This window comes from Semicossyphus pulcher, unplaced genomic scaffold, assembly GCF_022749685.1.
Source record: "Semicossyphus pulcher isolate SPU_LCO1_2020_fin unplaced genomic scaffold, fSemPul1.0.p SCAF_16, whole genome shotgun sequence".
Classification (NCBI taxonomy): Eukaryota; Metazoa; Chordata; class Actinopteri; order Labriformes; family Labridae; genus Semicossyphus; species Semicossyphus pulcher.
This window is the reverse complement of record NW_027211670.1, coordinates 19,919,196-19,941,373: the sequence shown is the minus strand read 5'-3', so window position 1 is coordinate 19,941,373 and position 22,178 is coordinate 19,919,196. Positions and strand designations below refer to the sequence as shown.

Genomic DNA, 22,178 nt, shown 5'->3' with positions numbered 1-22,178 from the left:
GCACAAATAGCTCGCTGCAGATGAGTTTTTATTTTTTCATTCCACTTTCATTAGACAAATCTTTTCATCTGGAGGATCCTTGATGCAGGAGGAGGATGGATGATGTTGGCGGCAACAAAACATCAAAGATATTTACAGATTTCTCCCGGGTGGAAATCAACTCATGGCTGGCAGTCCTCTTTAACCTTCGAAGTCTGAGGCAGCACTCTGTTTTCTGAGACTTAGCTTGTTATGAAGATAAGTTGTGATTGGATTCAGCTCCCAAGACGGCCTGATGACATGTGAACGCAAACATGGTTGTAAATAAATCCGTCTAATTAAATGTCAAAATATGTCCGTCCGTTCTCTAGCGACACGAGCGCTCTCTCATCTGTCGTCCTTATCAGCAGGACAATCCCATGTTCCTATAGTGCTGATAAATACCTCTGCTTTATGATGTAACAACACTGTGTTGTTTAAAAAATATATATTATTTAATGCCTTTATATAAGAGAGAGGACAGTGGATAGTATCGGAAAGAGTGGGGACGACGCGCGGCAAAGGGCCGAGGGTGAGAGTCAAGCACGGGGTCGCCGCATCAAGGACTGAACCTCTGTACATGGGACACACGATGTAACCGCTGAGTTAAACCGGTGCCCCAAAATATAAACTACTTGATGGGACCTTCGTTGTCTGGTCCTTATCGTCTGTCTTTGCTTACAATAATAATCACAAGTTTAGGTATTAGAACGATCGTACTTTAAATCGTTGATCGTCAGTTGGAAATTGGAAAAAGCACAACAGCCTCCGCGTGTAAAAGCCTGATGATTTGTCGACGCGGCCATCCACCACATCTCCGTCCGTATGTGGAAATCAGAGCTGCACGAAATATGAACACAACCTACATGTAGCCAGGTGCAAAATCCAACACGTAGGTAAAATACGAGACAAATATCATCATACAGAAGTCTTGTAGAGGTGCAGAGATGCCCTGGTCTATAAATCTCTTGGGGTGCAGAAACTTGTCACATCATTGTCCTCATCATGTTGGAAACAGGAAAAGCACAGCGGCCTCACTTGTAAATGTTGGATGTTTTCTTTATGCGTCCATCTCCTTTCCTATGATGAAATAGGAGTGCACATTTAGTAGAAACATTACCGTAATTGCAATTTGTCTGAGTGACAATTTCTTAAAGGACAAATGCATAAAAAAGACTGCATTATAATGAAGCACTGTAAGCGCTGCAGGGACGCCCTGCTCTGTAAGTCTTGTTCTCTTTCATCTTCTTTTGGAAAGGACGCTTAAAAAATGTGACGGCAATTCCATTATTATATTTTATTGGATTTGATTTTTAATGCCCACTGATTGTGAATCTTATGGCGTCGTTATATCTGTCGAATTATAGAATATCTTGCAGTCATATTGAAAGTGACTGTCCACCTACACAGAACACAAACTGCTGTTTACATTCGTCTGGACGCAAATCCATCGACGCCGTCTCATAAAAAGTGCATTCATAACCCTTTAATAGATTTTGTTAAAGGCCCAGTCACGTCATGTCGCTCTGAAACATTTTCTGCGCAGCTCAAAATAGAGTTTATTCAAACTGAAGTTATATATATAATAAGCCTTGTTAGCGATGACAGCAGTGCCTCGGTGTGTAACGTGCTCTGTGGAGGTGCAAAAGCAAAAGAAGGTGGTGCGGGGTGGATGCCAGCTGTATGAGGGGAGGGACAGAGTGAGCAGAGCTTTAATAGCCCTGAAGGCCCAGGTGAGCTGCCGATCAGCTGACGGCCTCCAATGTCAGCCAACGTCCCGCTGAGGTCGTCCAGGACAGACGACAGGACAGCGGGGAGGGCGTCACGCTGTCGACATAATGAGAAAATGTTTTACAACTAATCCATCCATCCATCATCTTCTATACCGCGGATCATGTTCAGGGTCGCGGGGGGGCTGGAGTCGATCCCAGCTGTCATTGGGGCGAGAGGCGGGGATACACCCTGGACTGATCGCCGGTCAATCACAGGGCGGACACACAGAGACAGACAAGCTTTCACGCTCACTCTCACACACAGGGACAATTTAGAGTCACCAATGAACCTAACGAGCGTGTGTTTGGACTGTGGGGGGAAGCAGGAGTACAGGAGAGAACCCAGGCATGCACGAGGAGAACATGCACACTCCACACAGGAAGGCCCCCTAGGAACCGTCTAGTTGTGAGGCGACTCAAACTAAACTTTAAGTCTAAGCAAAAATGACAAAAGCATGATCGTTTCACGCCTCTAGGAATAAGACGTTTCGACTGTTTTCTTTGTGGACATTGAGTTTCGTCGCGTCAGTCGGACAGCACGAACAGTTTGAATTCCTCAAATCAGTCTTTAAGAGAGCGAGTTTATAGTTTTTCTTGACATTTAATAGACCAACTGATCGATTGAGTAAACAATCATAAGGTTAGACAATGATGAAATGAATCGTAACTTGCTGCTTTGTCGTCGTACACATGCTCGGCTGCAGTATGAACTTGTCCAGTGGATGACGACTTGCAGGAAGAGTTTAACTTCCTGCTTTTTGTCTTTTGGGCTTTTTGGCTTTTTGGCTTTGACAGCTGAGGAGAGACGGGAAATGTTGGAAGGAGAGAAACGATCGGCAGACTGAGAGTCGAACCTGCGATCAGTGCGACAAACACTGTAGCCTCTGTACACGGGGCGCCTGCTCCTCCAACTGAGCTAAACCAGCGCCCCGTCTCAAAGCTTTATTTTGTGACATTGAATTTTGCTGTTCCACTTCCACAGAGGATGAACAAAAAATGCTTTACAGGCTGTGAAGCCTCTATGTGATGATAGACAGCAGGAAACACTGTACCTGTGCTTTACCTGGTACCGTTTGACTGGAGACAAACTGTCATTTCTCAGAACCTAAAAAGCAACAACAAGTCGGGTTAGCGCTGTTTTTACCTGTTTATCCATGACTAAAAGCTCCCGCTAAACATCACCTGTGAGACCTCTAATCCTGCAGTAATGTCTGCTTATGCTCTTCTTCCTGTCTGTCAGATGTCTCCCTGCTGTATTCTGTGTGTGTGTGTGTGTGTGGGTGTGTGTGTGTTTGTGCTGGACGCAGCTGTGAGAGCGTCATAACCGATTACCCCGTAATCGGGCCGTGTGATTGATGTGAATGGAGATATCAGCACCCATGTTCACTACCACAGGTCACCTGTTCCTCCTCTAATGTCATTAGGCAGAGCAGAGCCTTGTGGGAAATGTTTGCATGTGTGCTTCACGTGTGTGTGCGTGTGTGTGCGTATTGAAATGTATGTGTGTGAGGGAAGCAGAATTCACCTGCGTGAAGGTGAAATGTGTTGTATTTCACCGCCCTCACTGCAGTTATTCCACTGTGTGTGTGTGTGTGTGTGTGTGTGTGTGTGTGTGTGTGTGTGATGTACATGTGTGTGTCCTCTCCTGCAAGCTGCCCCGCTGTGCAGAGGTGCGACCTGATTTCTGAGAATGAAACACACTTCTGTCAGATATGATCTGATGCTGTCTAGTGCTATTTGTAAGTGTGTGCATGTGTGTGTGTGTGTGTGTGTGTTTTACTCTACGCTGTCACACCTGGATGAATGACTCTTGTTTTAATTTGACAGGTAATCCCTGCCTGTAATTAATGAACAAACTCACCCACTGTTGTGTTGAGTTTCTGAAACACTCCTCGGTGTACTCGTCTCCCTCCCCGTCTCGTCTTCGCTCTCCGGTCTGCGTCTTCGACCTGTCGGTGTTTTGCATTCGGACAGCGTTCGCCGAGCGTGCGGCGGAGCCCTGTCGTAGAAAACGAACATTTTAACAGCTCTGTTTGTACAAGAATGAGTCAGAATCCTCCTTTAAGTGGCCCGTTTAAATTCATAGCGGCTATGCAGAGGACCATCAGATTTGTGGGATTAGTCTGAGCTGATATGGGCCCGCTGCATTTACACGACGCCTTCAGGGAGAGTGGGAAAATGGCACACACTTATAATGATGTAATGTATGTTTGTATTGTTTAAACGAGGAGGCTTTGGCTGTAAGAATACCTTTATTTTGTCAGCTTCAAAGGTGGAAATAGTTGCTGTAAAACCTGTTTGACCACTTATGCATCCAGGTTCATACCCACTGTTATCTTCTTTTAGATGTGTACAGGTGTGTCAGCGCACATTCTCTGCCTGGGAAAGGTTGGCTGGTAAAGAGAGTAGAAATACCACTCCATATTCTACTATCTTAAACCATGAAGAACAAATCGCAGCCACATCAGAAATTAAATGTTCAATTTCTTTGACGCTTTCCCACCGAGAAAATTCATACCACTCTCATTTTAGTGTCCTAAATATGAAGCTAGAGCAAGAAGAAGATTAGCTTAGCTTAGCACAAATTTAACCTGGTTTATATCTTTTATTTCGACTGTACCATCATCCAGAGTGTAACAAACAACAAGCTGTGCGGTACGGGTGTTAAAGCGCTCACTTATTCCTCAGCGAAGTGTCTCACCCAAATTATCAAGCTGTTTTTAAGGTTATTTTTAGACATGCAGGAGTCTAAAGGGTCACCATTTATGTCCACGTGTCCTCCATCATGAAATGTAGCTAATATTAAGACTTACTGTGTTTCCCTCCATATTGAAATGACGTCACGGTGTCGCTTTAATTACTTTGTTTCTGGACTTTCCGTTGTGTCCAAATTAACAAAGAAGCAAAGAGAAAACGTCTCTGTGACCTTGACAGTCTATCTTGTTGTCTCTGTTTTCTTGTGTTAATAAAATATGTAGGTTTGTCTTGAATGGCGTCGAAGCTTCAGCAGCAATAATTCGACTGCATTCGAAGCTTCGCTATGACGACGGGGGACGGAGTGGGTTCATGAGGAGCAGTTTTTGACCGTGTCTTTTGTTACCGTTAGTGTGTCGTGCCCGGTCGGAAACAATGCTGCAATATAACGGACATCGAAATCTGCCTTGATGAACTTGTTTGAATGCCGACAGACTCGTCCACACCTCAGTGGCTTATTTAGATGTATTGGTTTGTTTTAAAGTCACTACAATGATTAATGTTATTATTTAAGATAAGGTAAGATAATCCTTTACTGATCCGCAGGGGGGAAATTCAGGATGAATTTCAATAAGCTAATTCTTATTTTAAAGGGGCTAAAACGGGAAAAACCATGATTACCATGCCGATGAAGACGAGTGAAGTTTTGTAGCATTCGGGTCGGCCCTAAAAATATGTGAATCTCCCTTTAAAGTGATAATCTCGACATGTCTGTTAAGTCACTATCTATTGCCGAACGAGGTAACACAATGGTGATTGACAACCGCAGCCAACCGTGGACGTCACACATGCGACACTGTCTGGATATCTGGGAAGCGTGCTCCTGCAATTATCGTTTATCACCAAAGAGACGAAGCTGAGATCTTCATCATCGCTTTAATAACGAGCAGAATACTGAGATCGTCTGTTTTAACTCTCCGCACGTCTCTTCCTGTCTGCAGGTGGTGGCCGAGGACAGTTACTTAAACGAGGTGCAGAACTCAGGTAAGAATACAACCATCTCATCCTGCGCTATAAATCCACCTTCCCTCCATCTGGCCTCTCCGCCTCCACCATCTCATCCCTTCTGCTGTATGTTTGTTTCTCCCTCCAGTTTAACCCACATTCTGACTCAGACAATCATAAAGCCCCTCTATGATAACGCCTCCTCTCCTCTTTCTTTTATCTGCTCCCACACTCGCAGCATTACCTCTCCTCCTCCCTCCGGCCTGCACCCCTCTGCATTTCATTTTTCCTCCCTGCAAGGTGGAGGCAATGATTGGGGGTGGGGCGAGAACTCCTCCTCCTCCTGCTTGGGCTCATTTCCAGGGCTGCAATATCTGCTCTTTACAACCCTGCACACACTGACAAGTAAAAATGACAACAAACACACCTCCCGTCTTTCTGCAGAAGCAGCTACACCTGCTACACCGCGCTGAGACCTCCTCAGGGCTCTTTAAATATGACATCAACATTTTTATAATTCAGAAAAAGCTGCACAAAACGCTCCTCTGTTGCGGTGTTTTCCTCCTGCGCTCCTTTTGCTGCACACCTTTTAACCAAAACCAGGTTAGATAGTGAGAAACAGAATTTGCTCGCGTCTCATTCTTATCAAAATGCGCGGAAGATGTCGTTGCCAAACACCCACCCCCCATGCAGCCAGCCTCTGACTGTGAACCGTGTCAAATACTCATTGTGGCAGGGAAATGGATTATGGGAGCAGGGAGACTGAGTGTTCCCATGGCGATGGGCAGAGCGGTGTTGTCGTTGCAATGAGGAGGGTGTTAGCGCCAAGTGTTGTGTGTATGTGTGTCAGTTTGAGGGCTGCGGGTGTTGAAACGAATAAAAGACTTACATTACAGGACGGCTTCAAAAAGAGGAAGTGAAGTAAAAGTGAGCTTAAAGATGAACATCAGACGTGCAGAGTGAAAATAATGAGCGTTTGAAGACGTTCTGCTTTTCTGATGATGGAAACAGAGATGACACGCTGAAAATGTTGCCTGGTTTGGTTACACAACGCTTTTTTACTTCATTAAAATTTCATCAGGCCGTCTATAAAACTTTTATCAGCATTACAGAGCACATAAATCACATCTTTATTTATTCATTTAGCGCATCATCCTCGACACACATGTAAAAACAGTGATACGGCATGCATGAATCTGAATCATAAAAACAAAAGCAACAAAGAAAACAATTCATGCGATTAAATTAGATATTAAAGGATCATCAGCAGACAAAGGTTCAGAGCAGCTGTTCTTCTGTGATGTATCTCTGGACTTCTGCTGCTGCTGCTCAGATGCAGGTTTGTATGTCAGCGAATCAGAAACCCTTCACTGCTACTATTATCCCTTTATTTAAGTATGTACACTAGGGATGCACGATATTATCGGCACGTTATCGGTATCGGCCGATATTGGCTTAAAAATCGCCGATATCCGCCGATATAATTAACCGATAAAATAATGGGCTGCTGCATACTTGATTAAATGCCCGACCTCGGCGCAATGTCCCCGGCGCGAAGAAGACCTGCGCGGCGCAGCGTGATGACATCACGTGTGTCTACCTGCAGCATGAGAGAGTTAGAAGCCAAAATGTCCGTGGTGTGGAAGTTTTTCAAAGTGTCCAAAATAGATGGAAAACTGCTCTTTGCAATGATCACCATTATACTGTACACTAATTCCAATACAGAAGAGAGCTGATGATCTCTGCAATTAGGTGTGCGGGAAAAAAATATCGGTATCTGTAATCGGCTAAATGAGTTGTAAAATATCGGCATATCGGATATCGGGAAAAAAATCCCAAATTGTGCATCCCTAATGTACACATTATACAACATTCTGCCCTTGTTTTAAAGACATATCGGCTTTTTCGCTGCGCACATTTTGACCCAGGAAAAGCACAGCAACAAACTGCGCTCCAGACTTTAATCTACAAATTCAAACATTAAATGCTGTTTAATTTGACGAACACAACATGTTGCCACATGTATGTTGTAATGTGCTGGGTTCAGCCTTCATGTCAGTCAGTCAAACTTCATTTATATAGCAGAAATGATCCTTAAATTGTCATTCCAAGGGAAGAAGATAAAACACGTTTAAAAAACATCCTTCACATTAATAAAGTAAAACATTAAAAACTGATAAAAGTTCATGAGTAAGAGAAAACAGCACACAGGTGTGCAGAGTCAGAATATGACTCTTTAGTGTTCATTGTGTCTCAATAGAGACGCAAAGTGTTAATTTGCATTAGTTGCTTTACAATCTGTTGTTGGAATGAGTTTCTGCAACTCATCTGGTGTTAGAGAACGAAGATTGAAATTGAAAATGAGTTTTCAGTTGCGATACTCAAAACTGAAATCGTCGCCCGCCTCGCTTTACTGTAAAGCCTCACTTTGATGTCCAAACACAACATGCTTTTTCAAGCTCTGCTGTTCTAATGTTCTGTTTACTGTCAGTAATATATTTCACATCATGGTTGTTGTTATAAACCTCTTAATTGATTTCTAACATGTAGTATTGCGTAGCTTAGCCTAGCTTTGTGGATACATTAGCAGACTTGCAATTAAGTTTATATTCAGTCACAGAGAAATGAAATGAATAACACAGACTGTTGTAATAGTGTGAAACTGGTGCGCATGTAAAAGAGTTTTAAAGGAGAAGTTCGGTATTTTTAAACCTGTACCCTGTTTTTTTTACAAATTTGGGTGTCGAAATGACTCCATCCATCCATCCATTATCTATACTGCCTATCCTGCTCAGGGTCGCAGGGGCTGGAGCCGATCTGTCATTGGGCAAAGGGCGGGGTACACCCTTGACTGGTCGCCAGTCAATCACAGGGCTGAGACGGACAAACTTTCACACTCCGAAACCAGGGTTTGAAGGATAGGAACAAAAACAATTGGAATCAGTCCAGTAGGTAGCCTCCGCTGTAGCCACGATACGGACTGGGGCAATTGCGCCCGTTTAAAGTACATCCACTAAAATTGCTTGTTTTTCACACTGACAGGCTCAGATTGTTTCTCCAGGTGTCCGACACCGTTACGGAAATGATCCCTACTAAGATCGTCCTTTTTTTAAAGAGTAAAATACCAAACTTAACTTTGGTCAATGCTTAAAATGTTTCAAAAAATTGGATTGAATTGTGGCCAAAAAATCAAGAGAGAAATCTGATGGTGGATTTGGAGGTTCTAGACCCATGGTTCTAAACTGGTGGGTCGGGACCCAAAAGCGGGTCGCAGATGTGTGCTTGGAAAATAAACAAAACAGTTGTGTGTGTAGTTTAGTCACACTCCGTGTATTCACCGATTGGGTAATCCCAGCTGCTGTCACATTCTTGAAACATCAAATATTTCCCCTTCTGCACTGCCACCATCTTGGCTGACTGTTATACTGTCGTCTTTTGTGGCTGACTGTGATGTTTCGTTCCGTCTCAGGTCCAAACTGCACCATTTTCCATTTAAAAGTTTGAGTGGGTCACGACTTGTCATTAAGGAGGTGCTGGTGGGTCCTGAGGCGAGGCCACTGTTCTAGACAACCCTATCTAATTAATATAGTGTTGATATTTTAGATGTCACTTCCATCTCCACTGACATCATCTCCAAATAGCAAATCAGTCAATGTGATGATGTTTACCAACGCCAACGTTTGACTGGTACGATTATCATGGGGTCCAAGTTTGAGCTGTATTCGTTATCACAAGGATTCAGGTACGGGTACAGTTTCTCAGTAAAGGAACAGTCAGTAAACGTGTACATTTTCTTTAAGTTCTGCACGTCATAGAAAATGATTTCATCCGTCTCATACATTACAAACACACCGACCCGCTCCACTTTTCCAAAGTGTATTGGCACGTTGGGGCGACAGAAGGTTTCGAACCTGTCCTCTATGAACCAGATGGCCCAGAGTCCGCAGCCGGGTCTCCGAGGAATCTGCCCCCTCCTCTGGATCGACTCCTTGGCCATGCCCAGGCACCACTCCGTCTTTCCACCCACGAACACCTCGAAGTAAAACTTATACGTGGAGAGCGCGGTCGCTCCCAGGACTGCGAGATGTGCGGTAAACACTTTGGGGCTCGGGTGTCCCCTCGATGCTAAGCCCATGTTGAATCTCACCTGTTTCCGGTCATCGGATACAACGAGCAGAGGGTGAGCTGTTTCAGGATCCAGCAATATGTCCTCTACATACTGCCGCATAAATTTGAGATAGTTATCGCTTGGTTCATCTCTGCTGCCTAAGATTTGTTTAATCTCTGTGTTCATTTCGTGCAGCAGCTTTTGTAGTTGAGGCACATTTTTACTCAAACATCTACGTATGCGATGATTGTCCACGTATCTGTCGAAACTGAACGTGAGCAAGTCTATTGTGTGTGACCTGAAGGACATCTTTGGGACGCTAAGGAGGAAGGAAAGCGGGTCTTCAGTCTGTTTTAGCTCACTCAGCTTCATCGCTGTGCTCTGGAGATCTTTGAGCTCCTGCTCCACGCTGCTAACAAACCCATCGGCTTCTTCTTCAGCTGCTTTTTGCCTCTCCTCGATCACCTGTACGAGCTCCTTCTGGCTCTCCTGAACCTCAGAAACCAGCTCCATCAGCACCTGCGTGCTCTCTGCTATCACATCCTTGGTGTCTTTCTTGCTTTTTTCTACAGACTCCTTCATTGCATGGACCTCTTGCATATTTTTTTCGATCATCTGCTGCACTTTGACCTCCCCTTCTTCCAGCTGATCCTTTGCCTCTTCGTACGCTCGCGGCAGGGAAACAACGTTGTGTTTTCTGTGGTTCAAGCTGGAGCAGACGTCACACAGCAAAATGTCATCCCCTTTACAAAACAACGTCAGGAGTCGGGCGTGCTCCTTGCAGAGCCGGTCCTCAAGACCCGCCACAGGTTCAACCAGCGTGTGTCTCTTCAGCCCGGCAGCTCTGTAATGAGGCTCGAGATGAACGGCGCAGTAAGAAGTCAGACACTCCAGACAGGATTTGACAGCTGTTTCCTCGGTGTCCGTACAAATATCACACAGCACCACGCCGCCACAGCCTACCTGCTGTTGGACAGGCGTCCACATCTGAGCTTCTGTCACTTGAAGGGACACAAACTGAGATGCGAGCTCCGAAATGAAAGTGTTCACCTTCAGATCTGGTCGTCTTGCAAAGGTTTCCTTACACAGCGGACACTGGCAGACCGATTTGTCGTCCCAGTAGACCGTGATGCAGGACATGCAGAAGTTGTGTCCACATGGGGTGGAAACTGGCCGAGTGAACACGTCCAGACAGATCGAACAAAGAAACTGCTCCTCGGATAAGAGACTGTTGCAGGAGGCCATTTCTGCAAACACACAAACACACAAAAACTGCTGAATCAAGGCAAAATAATCCCCCCTCATTCCCCTTTCACACATGCACTGCACTCCTAAACATTTCCTGGCATTGTCCGGGTGGGTGAGTTTTTCCTACCAGCCTCCTAGTAAAATGTCTGCAAGAAGTTGGTGTGAGCCGATGCAACCAGAAGTGAAACCAGAAGAGCAGGACATAACAGGATGAAGAGGAGGCTGAAGAAGAAGAGTCACTACAAGATGAAGACAGCAAAGATGTCTGCATTGGAGAGATGGAGAGATTCAGGAGCTTCTGGCTGTGAGGGCCGACGCCGAAATTGTTCGCCGGTTGCGAGGACAGCAGTGTACTTTATAAGTCATGTAACCGCCTCTTCCAGCAGGGAAAATCTACTGCTGTGAGGAAAGGGCAACTCTTAAAAATTTCAGGGGCAGACGGTCTTAAAATTTTCTGGAAACTGTCAGGAGTGCATGTGTGAAAAGGGCCAAAGATTCAAAGCTCACCCTCAACCTTCAAACAGCAGTTTTATAGGTAACAAAAAAAAAATCAATTTTATTAGTACATTACATAACCCCACCACCAGGTGGACTTTGCCCACTTGTCACAGTAAATGTTAAAATTTACCTCAGCTTTTAAAAGATAAGGTTCTATGTAACTTATGTGTATATGGGAGCCCCTCGGCTATCCTTTGCATTAAATGCAAATATCCTGTTGAATTAATCTGAAACTAATCTTTTTGTTTTTCAGAAAAAACAGCAAAAATCTGTAACAATATCTGTAAACAAGCAATTTTCAGAAGTCAGCTTAACCTTTGGAAGACAAATGATTAATAATAAATCATGAAAACAATCAGCAGATAAATCAAATATGAAAATAATAGGTGGTTGCATTTCCAATGTCTAAATATGTACAAAGCCGTTTTTCTAAAATTTTAAACCTGCTTTTTATGTGTGAACATCCAGTTTTGCTCGCCAGCAGTTTCTGCACATTGATACTTTTAATACACTTCGCATATATTTTTAGCCCGTTACACCAAAAATACTATTAATTTATTTTTTAAATTACCGATCTTTTTAAATAAAAAAAAAAAAAGAGAAGGAATTTGAGGTAAAAGCACTGAAAAATATATTAATTTGATCAACATTTGGCTTATTCCAAGAGAAGATGAGAAAGAGTTAAGGATTGGAAAATGTGTCTGCTTTTTATACACGTCAGCTTAATAATTGTTTATTCCTGACAGCTGTAAGGCAGCTATTCAATGTGAAAGCTCCAAAAAAGCTTAATAAATGGACCTTCTGTGAGGATTTAATTTTCTTTCTGGTCATTTTCAGTGTCCAAGTTTAAGAAGTTTAACTCTAACTTATGACTAAAGTACTAAAGTACACGTTTTTATGGTGCTAGCTTGAGAAAGTAGAATTTCTCGACAAAAATGCACAAAAACAGCGGAGATTGAAGATAAAACCAGCATAGATTTAAGCATTTATGTCTTTTAATAAAGGTTTGGCTCAGCATGACTACTTACTTTTGTTTGCAGGTCTGTGAGGGAGAAGTAATGTTGACAGAGAGCACGGTGGTTTCCCAGCAAAGACGTTTAGTTTCACTTTCTTCGTCTGTCGTGTTGCTTAAAGGGACAGGCGCACCTGTGACGTCAGAGGCTGTTAGCGGGTTGAGGGCTGTTTTTGGGTCCAGCTCCTGAGTGTGTTCTGTATTATTTATTGTTTGAGGATAGATTTCTGTTTTAGTTCAGTACATTTCTGCCTGATTGATTTGCTGCTTCACCGCTTCCCCCTTCTCCTCTTATCTTCCTCCCAGTTTGTGTGTGTGTGTGTGTTTCTGTGTCGGCCACATTGCAGCAAATCTATGAGTGTGTTTGTATGCGAGGTGGGCATGAGGAGTGCACTGTGCAGATAATGTTACAGGACGGCCAAGCTGTGTGTGTGTGGAAGAGATAAGACGGTTGTTGGTTATTGAGGCTCCTCTACCATTAATCAGAGTTTAGCTGCTTGTCCTCAAAAACTGTGAAAGCTTCAGGGTGCAACAAACAAAGTACTGAAATATGGGAGAAAGTAGCAACAACACAGGAATATTACACAATTAAAAGAAAATATTAACATTCTTTGTTGTTTTAGTCTCTCTGATTTGGGGGGTTTCATACTTTTGGATCAGTTGATTGAAGGAAAGGAGGGTTGTTGTTTCTCAGACATTGATGATGCGCAGATGATGAAAAGAACTTCTGTTGACACCAACTTGTTTGTATGTAAGCATAGATTTATTATAAAGAATCAGCATCAGTCAGGCTTCTAGAATACCTGGGAGATCACCCTCAGCCAAATAGTGTCTCCCCGAAACACATTTCTACTCGCACTTATATATGATCGGGGTGTGTGTATGTTTCTCTTACCATGTGTTTCACATTAGGACAAAGACCCTTTTCTTTCAACCCAAAAGACTCCTAACTCATCAACACATTTGACATGGTCCTCTCCTCATTGGCATGTTTATAGTACCATATACATCATTTTATGCAGGGCATATACCATTTGTTTTACTACTCCTGCACAACTACATTCCAGAGTCACTTGTAAGCAACTCACATCTCAGGTCAGATACTACACAAGGAAGTATAGAAGAAAAGTAGGAAAAAAATAAGGGGGGGAAACGCTAAAAGAAAGGATGAAAAGGTGGAAGCAACGAGAAAGGTAAAGAAACAAACAAAAAAAGAAATAAAAATATACAATAGATAATAAGTTAGAGAAGAAATAAGTTCTTTATGAAAAGACACTTTTAAACTCCAGTAAAACAAAGATTTTTTACGAATAACAAACATGAAACGACTCAGAAATGTTAGCGCGTTAGCATGTCAACAATTTTAGTTACTTTTTTGTACATATTTATGACCAAATATCTTTTAAACTACGTTCACACCAGCCTGTTAAATGAAATGAGTGAATGTTAGCATGCTAGCAAGCTTAACATGAAAAGCATTATACTTGCTAAACATCAGCATGTGTGCATCGTCATTGTGACAATGTTAGCATGGCAGCTTACTGAGCAGCTAGCATGGCTATTAAAGTAGTTTGGACTTCTCTCTCGCTGTAAAGGCTCATCTAGGGACAAGAGTTGAAAATTAGTGAAAGCTTTTTTTTTAACTCCCTTTTGACCAAATACCTTTCAAACTAATGACAATCACATCAGCCTGTTTAATGAAATGAGTGAATGTTAGCATGCTAGCAAGCTTAACATGAAAAGCATTATACTTGCTAAACATCAGCATGTGTGCATCGTCATTGTGCCGATGTTAGCATGCTAAAGTTAGCACTGCAGCTTACTGAGCAGCTAGCATGGCTTTTTAAGTTGTTTTGGACTTATCTCATGTAAAGACAGTAAGTAATTCTGACACATGTTTTTTTAGGGAACAAATCGTCACATTTCCCACCTGGAAACATTGCCCGCAGGTGTGAGTGTGAAAGGTTGTCAAATGGAGCCAAAACCTGTTAGCCTCAAGAAGCAGCCGATGCTAACAATTTAGCAGGCGGATAACTTAATGCAGGACTTGCTAAAGCTTAATGGCAGAGGGTGAGACCGTCAAGAAAATAAAGAACAAAGCACGGAAAATGAAAGTCAATATCCTTGACTATTTCTGAAAACATTAGCGAGAAAGTCACCAGTCATGAGCTTGAAACTTTCAGGGTATTTCCACTTGCGAGGTTGTGAACACCACAGGAGGGGGATCTATTTTGAAGGCACCATTTAGACACTGTACAACCAACATGGCCTCTGAACAGTTTGTCATAAACACCTCCACTTATTCACAAACACATGCTGTAAAAAGAACCAACTGACGTACTCGCTAACGAAAGAAACACTCATAACTCCAACCTCTTTCGATACATGTAGTCAAAACTTTTAACATACTACACACTTATAAATGCATTAGTATGTCTGCTGCGTTTATGTGCACCGCTCTGCTCGTTCTGTCCTGCCGTATTACTCCTTTCATTAATGCAAGATGTAAGGTTTTATCAGGCCGCAGTGTTTAGCTCGCTCTACATTTTGTGGCCTAATTCTGCTTCACTTTGATGTCAGCACTTTCCCTCTCACGCCGTCTCGGCTTCACTCACACATTCGCTCGTCTCAGAGAAGATTACCGCGAGTGTCCGATCACCACCGTGTGTAGAAAAGGCGGTTTATGGTTATGGGAATTTCAGCCGCTCAGCATCATCCGTGGGGAAAATGCATTAGGCGGGATCCTGCAGCGGCAGTGGACAGAATATGAGAATCATCCTTGTAGGTCTTTATGCACAGATAAAATGCAGACATGGGGATGATGTGAGATGAATGAGAGCATTTCAACTCCTCTTTCCTCTAAATTCTCCCAAACTTTCTCCTTTTCTCTCCCTTTTATCCACATCGTCCTCTCTGACCTAAATCCTCCTCCTCCTTCCTTCCACATCTCCTTCTCCCATCTCCCCTAAATTGACTCCCTCCCTCCCTCTTTGTCTTTGTGCAGTGCCTCTGTCCTGCTCTGAGGGATTCACAGAGTTGGGATACTACAACGGCACCGTGTCTCAGACGGACTCTGGCGCCCCCTGTCTGAAGTGGACCGAGTTCCCAGACTACGTGATGCAGTACCCGGGCCGAGGGCTGGGCGACCACAGCTTCTGCAGGAACCCGGACCGCGAGTCCAACCCCTGGTGCTTCTTCAGACAAAACTCCGGAGCCATCGGATGGGCGTACTGCGACTGCCACCAGGGTACGACTGTGGACTACTCATCCTGGGGACTTTATTATTATAACAAACATATTTTTTATTGCAGAAAGGCGCAAGGAACTTTATGATTTAGAGTATAACACAGATAGATATTAAAATGCATTATTAAAAACTGGAAAAGGAACAGTATTTCTCAGTGAAATTACTGTTAGTAAATCCCTTCAAATATCAGGGGAAATTAGTCAGAACACAGGAGGAGCTGTGGCTCAAACTACGATAATTGTTCTGTATTAATCTTTTGCTATTTGTCACTTGATAAATGGTTCAGTTCAGCAGTTTCACACCTGAGCGTCTGGACAATTAATCTGAAGGGTTTTGAAACAAACAAAGGAATAAGACAGGAAGTAGGTTCCCTCTGTACTGAATTATGTTTAGTTTTTATCTAATCTTTGCATTTTTCATACTTAAGAGATACAGTATAGTTTGACTCCTGCTTAAAATGAAACACTTTAAATAATCTTTCGTTCAAGTGCACATGAATTGTATGTGAGCGCAGTTAATGCAGCTTTCTTTAACGGGTCTCAGGACAAAAATGATGCAAAAGACGAGTTTATAAAATGTCAGGAAAGATGTCACAGTTTCCCAGAGTTCAAGCTAACGTACGCATGAATCTGCAATAAGCAAGACGGATGGATCAAATGTGTGTGAGAGGTGAGAGGGGTTGCTCATAATTACCAACCCACAGAGTTGTGCCACCTGAATCTGAGGCTCTTTAGGCACTTTTACTTTATTTCATATTGTTGTTTTTGGATTTCTGTCCCTCAAATTCAGCTCTCATCCACCTCGTTCCCATCCCTACAAACACACTGTGCTCTACCTGCTAAGCAGCAGTCAGCAGACAGACACAGTTAGCAGCTAGCTGGTGAATAAGTGTCACATTTAGCAGCTAACTAAATGTTTCCAAAGGAGTTGGTGGAGACCAAAACGGAGCCCATAGTAGCTTCAAATGAATCCTGCTATTCTAAATGTGTAAACAAAGAAGTGCTTGAAAATATTTTCAACATTTAGACTTTATAATAAAAGTCATGTTGTGTTTACTGCTTAGTCTGCAAAATTAGATTAATTGATTATCAAATTGTTTTAATACAACTTTCTGCTGCGTCACTCTTTGGAGACAAACAAGAAACTGATGTTTGTTTTTTGTGAATGTTAAACCGTCTCATTTCCGTTTTTTTCAGGCGCGGCTCGTCTGGTTGGCAGCTCGTCCTCCGGCAGCGGCCGCGTTGAGGTCTACCTGAACGGCCAGTGGGGGGCGGTGTGTGACTCTCACTGGTCGGACAGAGACGCCAGTGTGATCTGCAGGCAGCTGGGCCTCAGGTACGAGGACATACAACACACCTTCAGACTCCATCTCACAGAGCTTCTTCTTATTGGTTGATTTTCTCTGTTTCGATAGCGACATCGGCACGGCGCTGCAGCACTCTCAGTTCGGCTCCGGCTCCGGCCTCTTCCACTACGAGCGCCTGGGTTGCCGTGGTGATGAGAACAGTCTGAGTAAGTGCCGGAGCAGGACGTTCGTCACAGGTGACTGTAGCCATGGAAACGAAGCAGCAGTGGTGTGTGCGCCACCAGAAGGTCAGTGTGACTTTTACAGCATCCAGACCTGAATACTTCCCCCCTCACACCTGAGACACACACACAGAAGCAAGCATGTTTTTCCTTTATTATGTATTGTGAAGTTATATTTTATGCTTTCCCACTTTGTTAATGTTTTATTTATTTACAGTTTTTATAATAAAGGAAAATTAACTCAAAGAAAAATGACTCTGAGGCAGTAAGGACGCAGGTATATCTCTTCCTCCCCTCTCAGGCAGTGGTCCTCCGCTGCGATTGGTCGGCAGCGAGGAAGACTTTGAAGGTCGTGTGGAGGTCTTTCACGCGGGAAGGTGGGGCTCCGTCTGTGACGACCAGTGGGACGACAGAGATGCAGAGGTGGTGTGCAGACAGCTGGGCTTCGGGTATGTAGGCTCCAAGTTAACATGTGTGTGGTGACATTTAGGTGTTTTTACTAACTGATCCCTCGTTAGTCGGCTTTAGGTTCACTCTCGCAGCTGTGGAGGTTGGTATGCATTAAAGGTGTAATTCTACATGTCTTTTACAGTCATTAAATCCCATCAAAGAACAACCCTAACAATGTCTTAATCCCTCTTACAATACTTTCTTTTTTAAAATAATTTTTGGGGGCTTTTTGCTTTTATTACAGTATAGGACAGCTGAAGAGAGACAGGACATGTGGGGAGTAGAGAGTGGGGAATGAGATGCACCAAATGATCGAGTCGAGCCTATGATCAGTGCGTCGAGGACCAGCAGCCTCTGTGCGTAGGGCGCCTGCTCGACCAGCTTCGCTAAACCAGCGCTCAAACCCAAACCTGTTCCTCCTACTGAAGATATAAATCACAAATAGAAAGGTTAATTAAAAGAAGTGCAGTAATTTATTAAAACAGCTGGGCACTCTAGTTCAAAGCAAGTGCTGCTAAAACAGGAGTTAATCGTCTTTTTATTGGGGACTACTTTCAGTGGCGGATGTATGTAGATTTAGTGCTTTAGTTTGTATTTTATAGCACAGCACATGCAGGACACAAACTAAATTAACTATTAATAGGTTTTAAGTACTTTCTAGACAACAACAGAGATCTACGGCAAACAGAAGATTTCGACTACACAGATAAAACTAGTTTTTTGTCCCGTCATGTGATTTCATGTTATAAAAAAACAACAGAAAAATCCTCATTATCCTTTAATGTCACTACAGGAAACACTGATTGGGAACTTTTTCATATCAGTTGGCGTATTATTTTATACACAATTGAAAATTAACACTTTGCTGTTAATGGCAGTGTTTTGACCAAGTCACAAGTCATTTGATCCAAGTCTCATGCAAGTCTCGAGTCATTTTGTTTTAGGCAAGTCAAGTCCTTAGTTAAGGCAAGTCAAGTCCCGAATCAAGTCACTTTTTTTCCACCCAAGATCCAGCACTGTAACCTGTAGTATCCGCTCTTTATAAAGAGAAAAGACAAGGTGTTAATAGCTCGTCTAATAATGATATTATTGGCCAATTTATATAACCTGTTCAAAAAGTATGACATGAATTGTATCTGTATTATCTTGGCACAGACGCAGCCATGATGATGGTTTGCTCTGAGACCGTATTGAGTAGTAACGAGTACGACTGATGAGGCTTCTCTTTGGGGGCTTTGATGTTGCGACAGCCAGTCCTCCAATCATGACAATCACATGCCGGGGAGCTTTTAAAGTCTTCCGCTCATGATTATCTTTTTATATTTTATATTTAACAGCAAACATTCAAACTTATGAAAACACTCGAGTCATCCGAGTCATCGTGCCTCAAGTCAAGTCAAGTCTCAAGTCATTTGTTTTTTGTCAAGTCAAGTCGCAAGTCATCAAAACAGTGACTCAAGTCCAAGTTTATGTTCATCAGTGGGTGGAGTAAAAACGCTCATAGAAGAAAGGATTGAGCCTTGACTGGACCAAGAATGACCTGTGTATCATCTTATATTGATAATAAGAGGATGATCCTACTCATTTTAAATATTATTAATGGGAAACGTTGGTAGTATTTTCACTACAGGAGCTGCTGTGAGTTTTATTCTCCTGAAGCCTCGAGTGAACAACCATTAGTGATCTGGAGAACTCAGACTTTGGAGCAGAGCACAAAGGTGTCATCTGGATCAAAGTTCCCTCTCTTCACTCGGAGGAAACTCGGGGAAACTCCTCTCAGTTTAGTAAATGTTTGACTCGGTGTTTCCTCCTCGCATTCCCCCCGCCGCGGATGTGTAACAGCTCTGAGTGTCAAACAGCGATGAAGGTGTGACTGTGAAGAGGGAGAACTCTTTCCATGTTCGACATTAGGTTGCATTTCATCTCCTCAAACACTGTGGGACGTCTCACCATCTGTGTTTGTGCTTTTGAATAATAGATGCTGTGACACTGATGCACAGGTTCCCACACAGCTGCACTCAGGCGCTGATGTGTTGTGACACTTAAAGGCAGAATGAGGTGAAAACGATTTGTTGTTCACACCTTTTCCTTTTCTGAGACAGGTATGTGTGTCAAATATTTACTCTCATGTTGTTGTGCTACAAGAGCTAACGGTCATATAAGTGCTTTTATATGATGGATGTATGTGATGAACAACAACCAAACACTGAAACCTCACATATTACAGAATAATCTTCAAACCTCTCTTGTACTTCTTGCCCCTGTCTCTGTTTAATATGTTTCTCATATTGTTATATATAATAATATCAATAATATAGAGGGGCTAACGGTGGTTAGCGCTGTCGCCTCACAGCTAGAAAGTTTCTAGTTAAAATCCCGTCTCGGACGTCGTGGGCCTTTCTGCGTGGAGTTCGCATGTTCCATCCAAATCCAAACACATGCTCGTTAATTGGTGACTCACAATTACCCGTAGGTGTGAGTGTGAAAGGTCGTGTGTGTCAGCCCTGTGATTGCCTGGCGATCAGTCCAGGGTGTAACCCCGCCTCTCGCCCTGATGACAGCTGGGATAAGCTCCATCAACCCCGCGACCCTGAACAGGACAAGCGGTATAGATGATGGATGGGTGGATATATTCAGGTCATTCTATGTTTTCTGTGCATCCTTGTGCTTTTATTTTGAGCTTAAACATTAAGTTCAACTGCACACGGCAACAGGAAAGCATGGACCAACACGAACACACTGTAGTGCTTTTTGTAGCATTTCAACATGAATGAATAATCACCATGACAACATGTGAATGCAGCAACATATAGGAGATATTAATTATTCATTTGACCCGTGAATTTGACTCATTTTAGTTTGCTTTTTTCAGAGATTGTATTCGCTTTGTATCGAGTAGGTAGCAGTAGCGTAATGTAACTGTGGTGGGCCCTGGTGCTAATATTCTCCCTAGGCCTAAACAGAAGCCCACGCTCGTGTGCGCATACACGCAGGATCACAAACTACCACTACAAACTATTTTAAGGCAGACACTTTCTGTCACCCTGTTGGGACTCATCGCGTAACTCTCATCCAAAGCAGCCGATGATCAGGACCATGGACAGCAGCCGTAGCGACACATTTATGTACGTTAATCAAACAGCCGGCCTCAAACCACCACAGCCTGATTCCTTTAAACTACAAAACATCTGAAATAGCTTTGGACAGACACCTGATACATGCAGACTTAAACTTCATCATTAACGGCACGGCAGGTGTGCATTTCCCAACATATGAGAGGTAACAATTATACTGCTATAAATGTATATTCCATCACACTCCATAACAAAGACAAACCTGTACTCACCTATTAGAAGTTCATCCTGCGGGTCCTGCGCTCAGCAAAGTCTGTGACAGTGCTGTTTAAGTTCAATAATAAAGTGCCAGTAGTTGACGTTCGTCCGTAAGTACATGGGCCCTGGTGCATTGTACCGGTCGCACCACCGACACCAATGGTAGGTAGACAGGCATAAAATCACCATGCACCTGTGCAGTTTGGTCGTGTTTCTTCATGCTAACTGCACACTTGCTTTTTGGGTTTGGATTCAGAACTCCAGACTGAAATATCTCAACATCCATCACACGTATTGTCAAGACTTTTGTGACTTCCTGACTTCCCCTCTAGCTTCACCTTGAGGCGGCCATTTGTGTTGTTTAGTAAAATATCTCGACAATTAACAACAAGTTGGATTTCCTAGAAATTATTTGATGATATTCTGTTAACATGTAGCATCATCAGGTCAAAAATTATATCCAGTACTTTAGATCATGACTAAATACCTGCAAAGCTAAAGGCATGATTGCAGGCTGACATGCCGAGTAGTTTAGCATTCAGAAGTTAGCATTTAGCCTAAAGCACCTCATAGAGAATCTAGCATGGTTTAACACTCTTCTTAAGAAGGATAAAGTGACTGTGGAACATTCACATGCACACTTTAGATTTCATTCAAAGTATAAACATGTCACATGTTTGTCAGGGAGTATTTTCTCAGCAACTCGCTCTAAGATTGCTATGTAACGCTGAGGAAAACTGTTTCCTTGACGTTTTCTTTACATGTCACTGTTAAAAAATGCAGAAATACACAAACTGTTTATGTGTGTGTGTGTGTGTGTGTGTGTGTGTTGTAGAGGTGTGGCGAAGGCCTGGTCGTGGGCTCACTTCGGTCAGGGATCAGGCCCGATCCTGCTGGACGCCGTGAAGTGCTCAGGAAACGAGCTCTTCCTCGATCAGTGTCCTCACGGCGACTGGGAGCAGCACAACTGTGACCACATGGAGGACGCCGGGGTCTCCTGCAGCCCGTATACAGGTACATGTACAGCACACACACACACACACACACACACACACACACACACACACACACACAGGCTGCTGTACACTGAGAGGCTTCATGCTGCTATTTATAGCCCCTGAGCATCAATAAATCATTACAGCATGAAGCAGCAGCATCCTCTCTGTGACATTTATGAGAGCTGAGAAATAACACATCTACTGGCATGAAACAGCAGCTAGCCTTCATCCAAGCTAAGATTAATAACTCATCTGAACATCTTACATCA

At 43.2% G+C, this 22,178-nt stretch overlaps 2 protein-coding genes across 2 annotated transcripts in view; one reads left to right on the top strand and one right to left on the bottom strand.

The window, feature by feature from the left end:
* The window catches only part of LOC138593535 (neurotrypsin-like), a 35,263-nt gene that overhangs the window by 2,807 nt on the left and 10,278 nt on the right, over nucleotides 1-22,178 (top strand). Inside the window, exons 2-7 of the mRNA XM_069664592.1 lie at nucleotides 5,486-5,528; nucleotides 15,360-15,602; nucleotides 16,799-16,937; nucleotides 17,017-17,195; nucleotides 17,431-17,578; nucleotides 21,747-21,925. Coding sequence (XP_069520693.1) covers nucleotides 5,486-5,528; nucleotides 15,360-15,602; nucleotides 16,799-16,937; nucleotides 17,017-17,195; nucleotides 17,431-17,578; nucleotides 21,747-21,925 — 931 coding nt within the window. The remainder of the gene's footprint in view (nucleotides 1-5,485; nucleotides 5,529-15,359; nucleotides 15,603-16,798; nucleotides 16,938-17,016; nucleotides 17,196-17,430; nucleotides 17,579-21,746; nucleotides 21,926-22,178) is intronic.
* On the bottom strand, nucleotides 6,525-12,421 carry LOC138593559 (E3 ubiquitin-protein ligase TRIM39-like). Its single transcript, XM_069664627.1, has 2 exons — nucleotides 12,372-12,421; nucleotides 6,525-10,844 (listed from the first exon to the last, which is right to left on the bottom strand). Exon 2 carries the CDS (start codon nucleotides 10,840-10,842, stop codon nucleotides 9,154-9,156), a length of 1,689 nt encoding a protein of 562 aa, XP_069520728.1. The 5' UTR covers nucleotides 10,843-10,844; nucleotides 12,372-12,421; the 3' UTR covers nucleotides 6,525-9,153.

Coding starts and splice junctions, on each gene's coding strand:
- LOC138593559 (XM_069664627.1), bottom strand. CDS start 10,842: ATGGCCTCCTGCAACAGTCTCTTATCCGAGGAGCAGTTTCTTTGTTCG.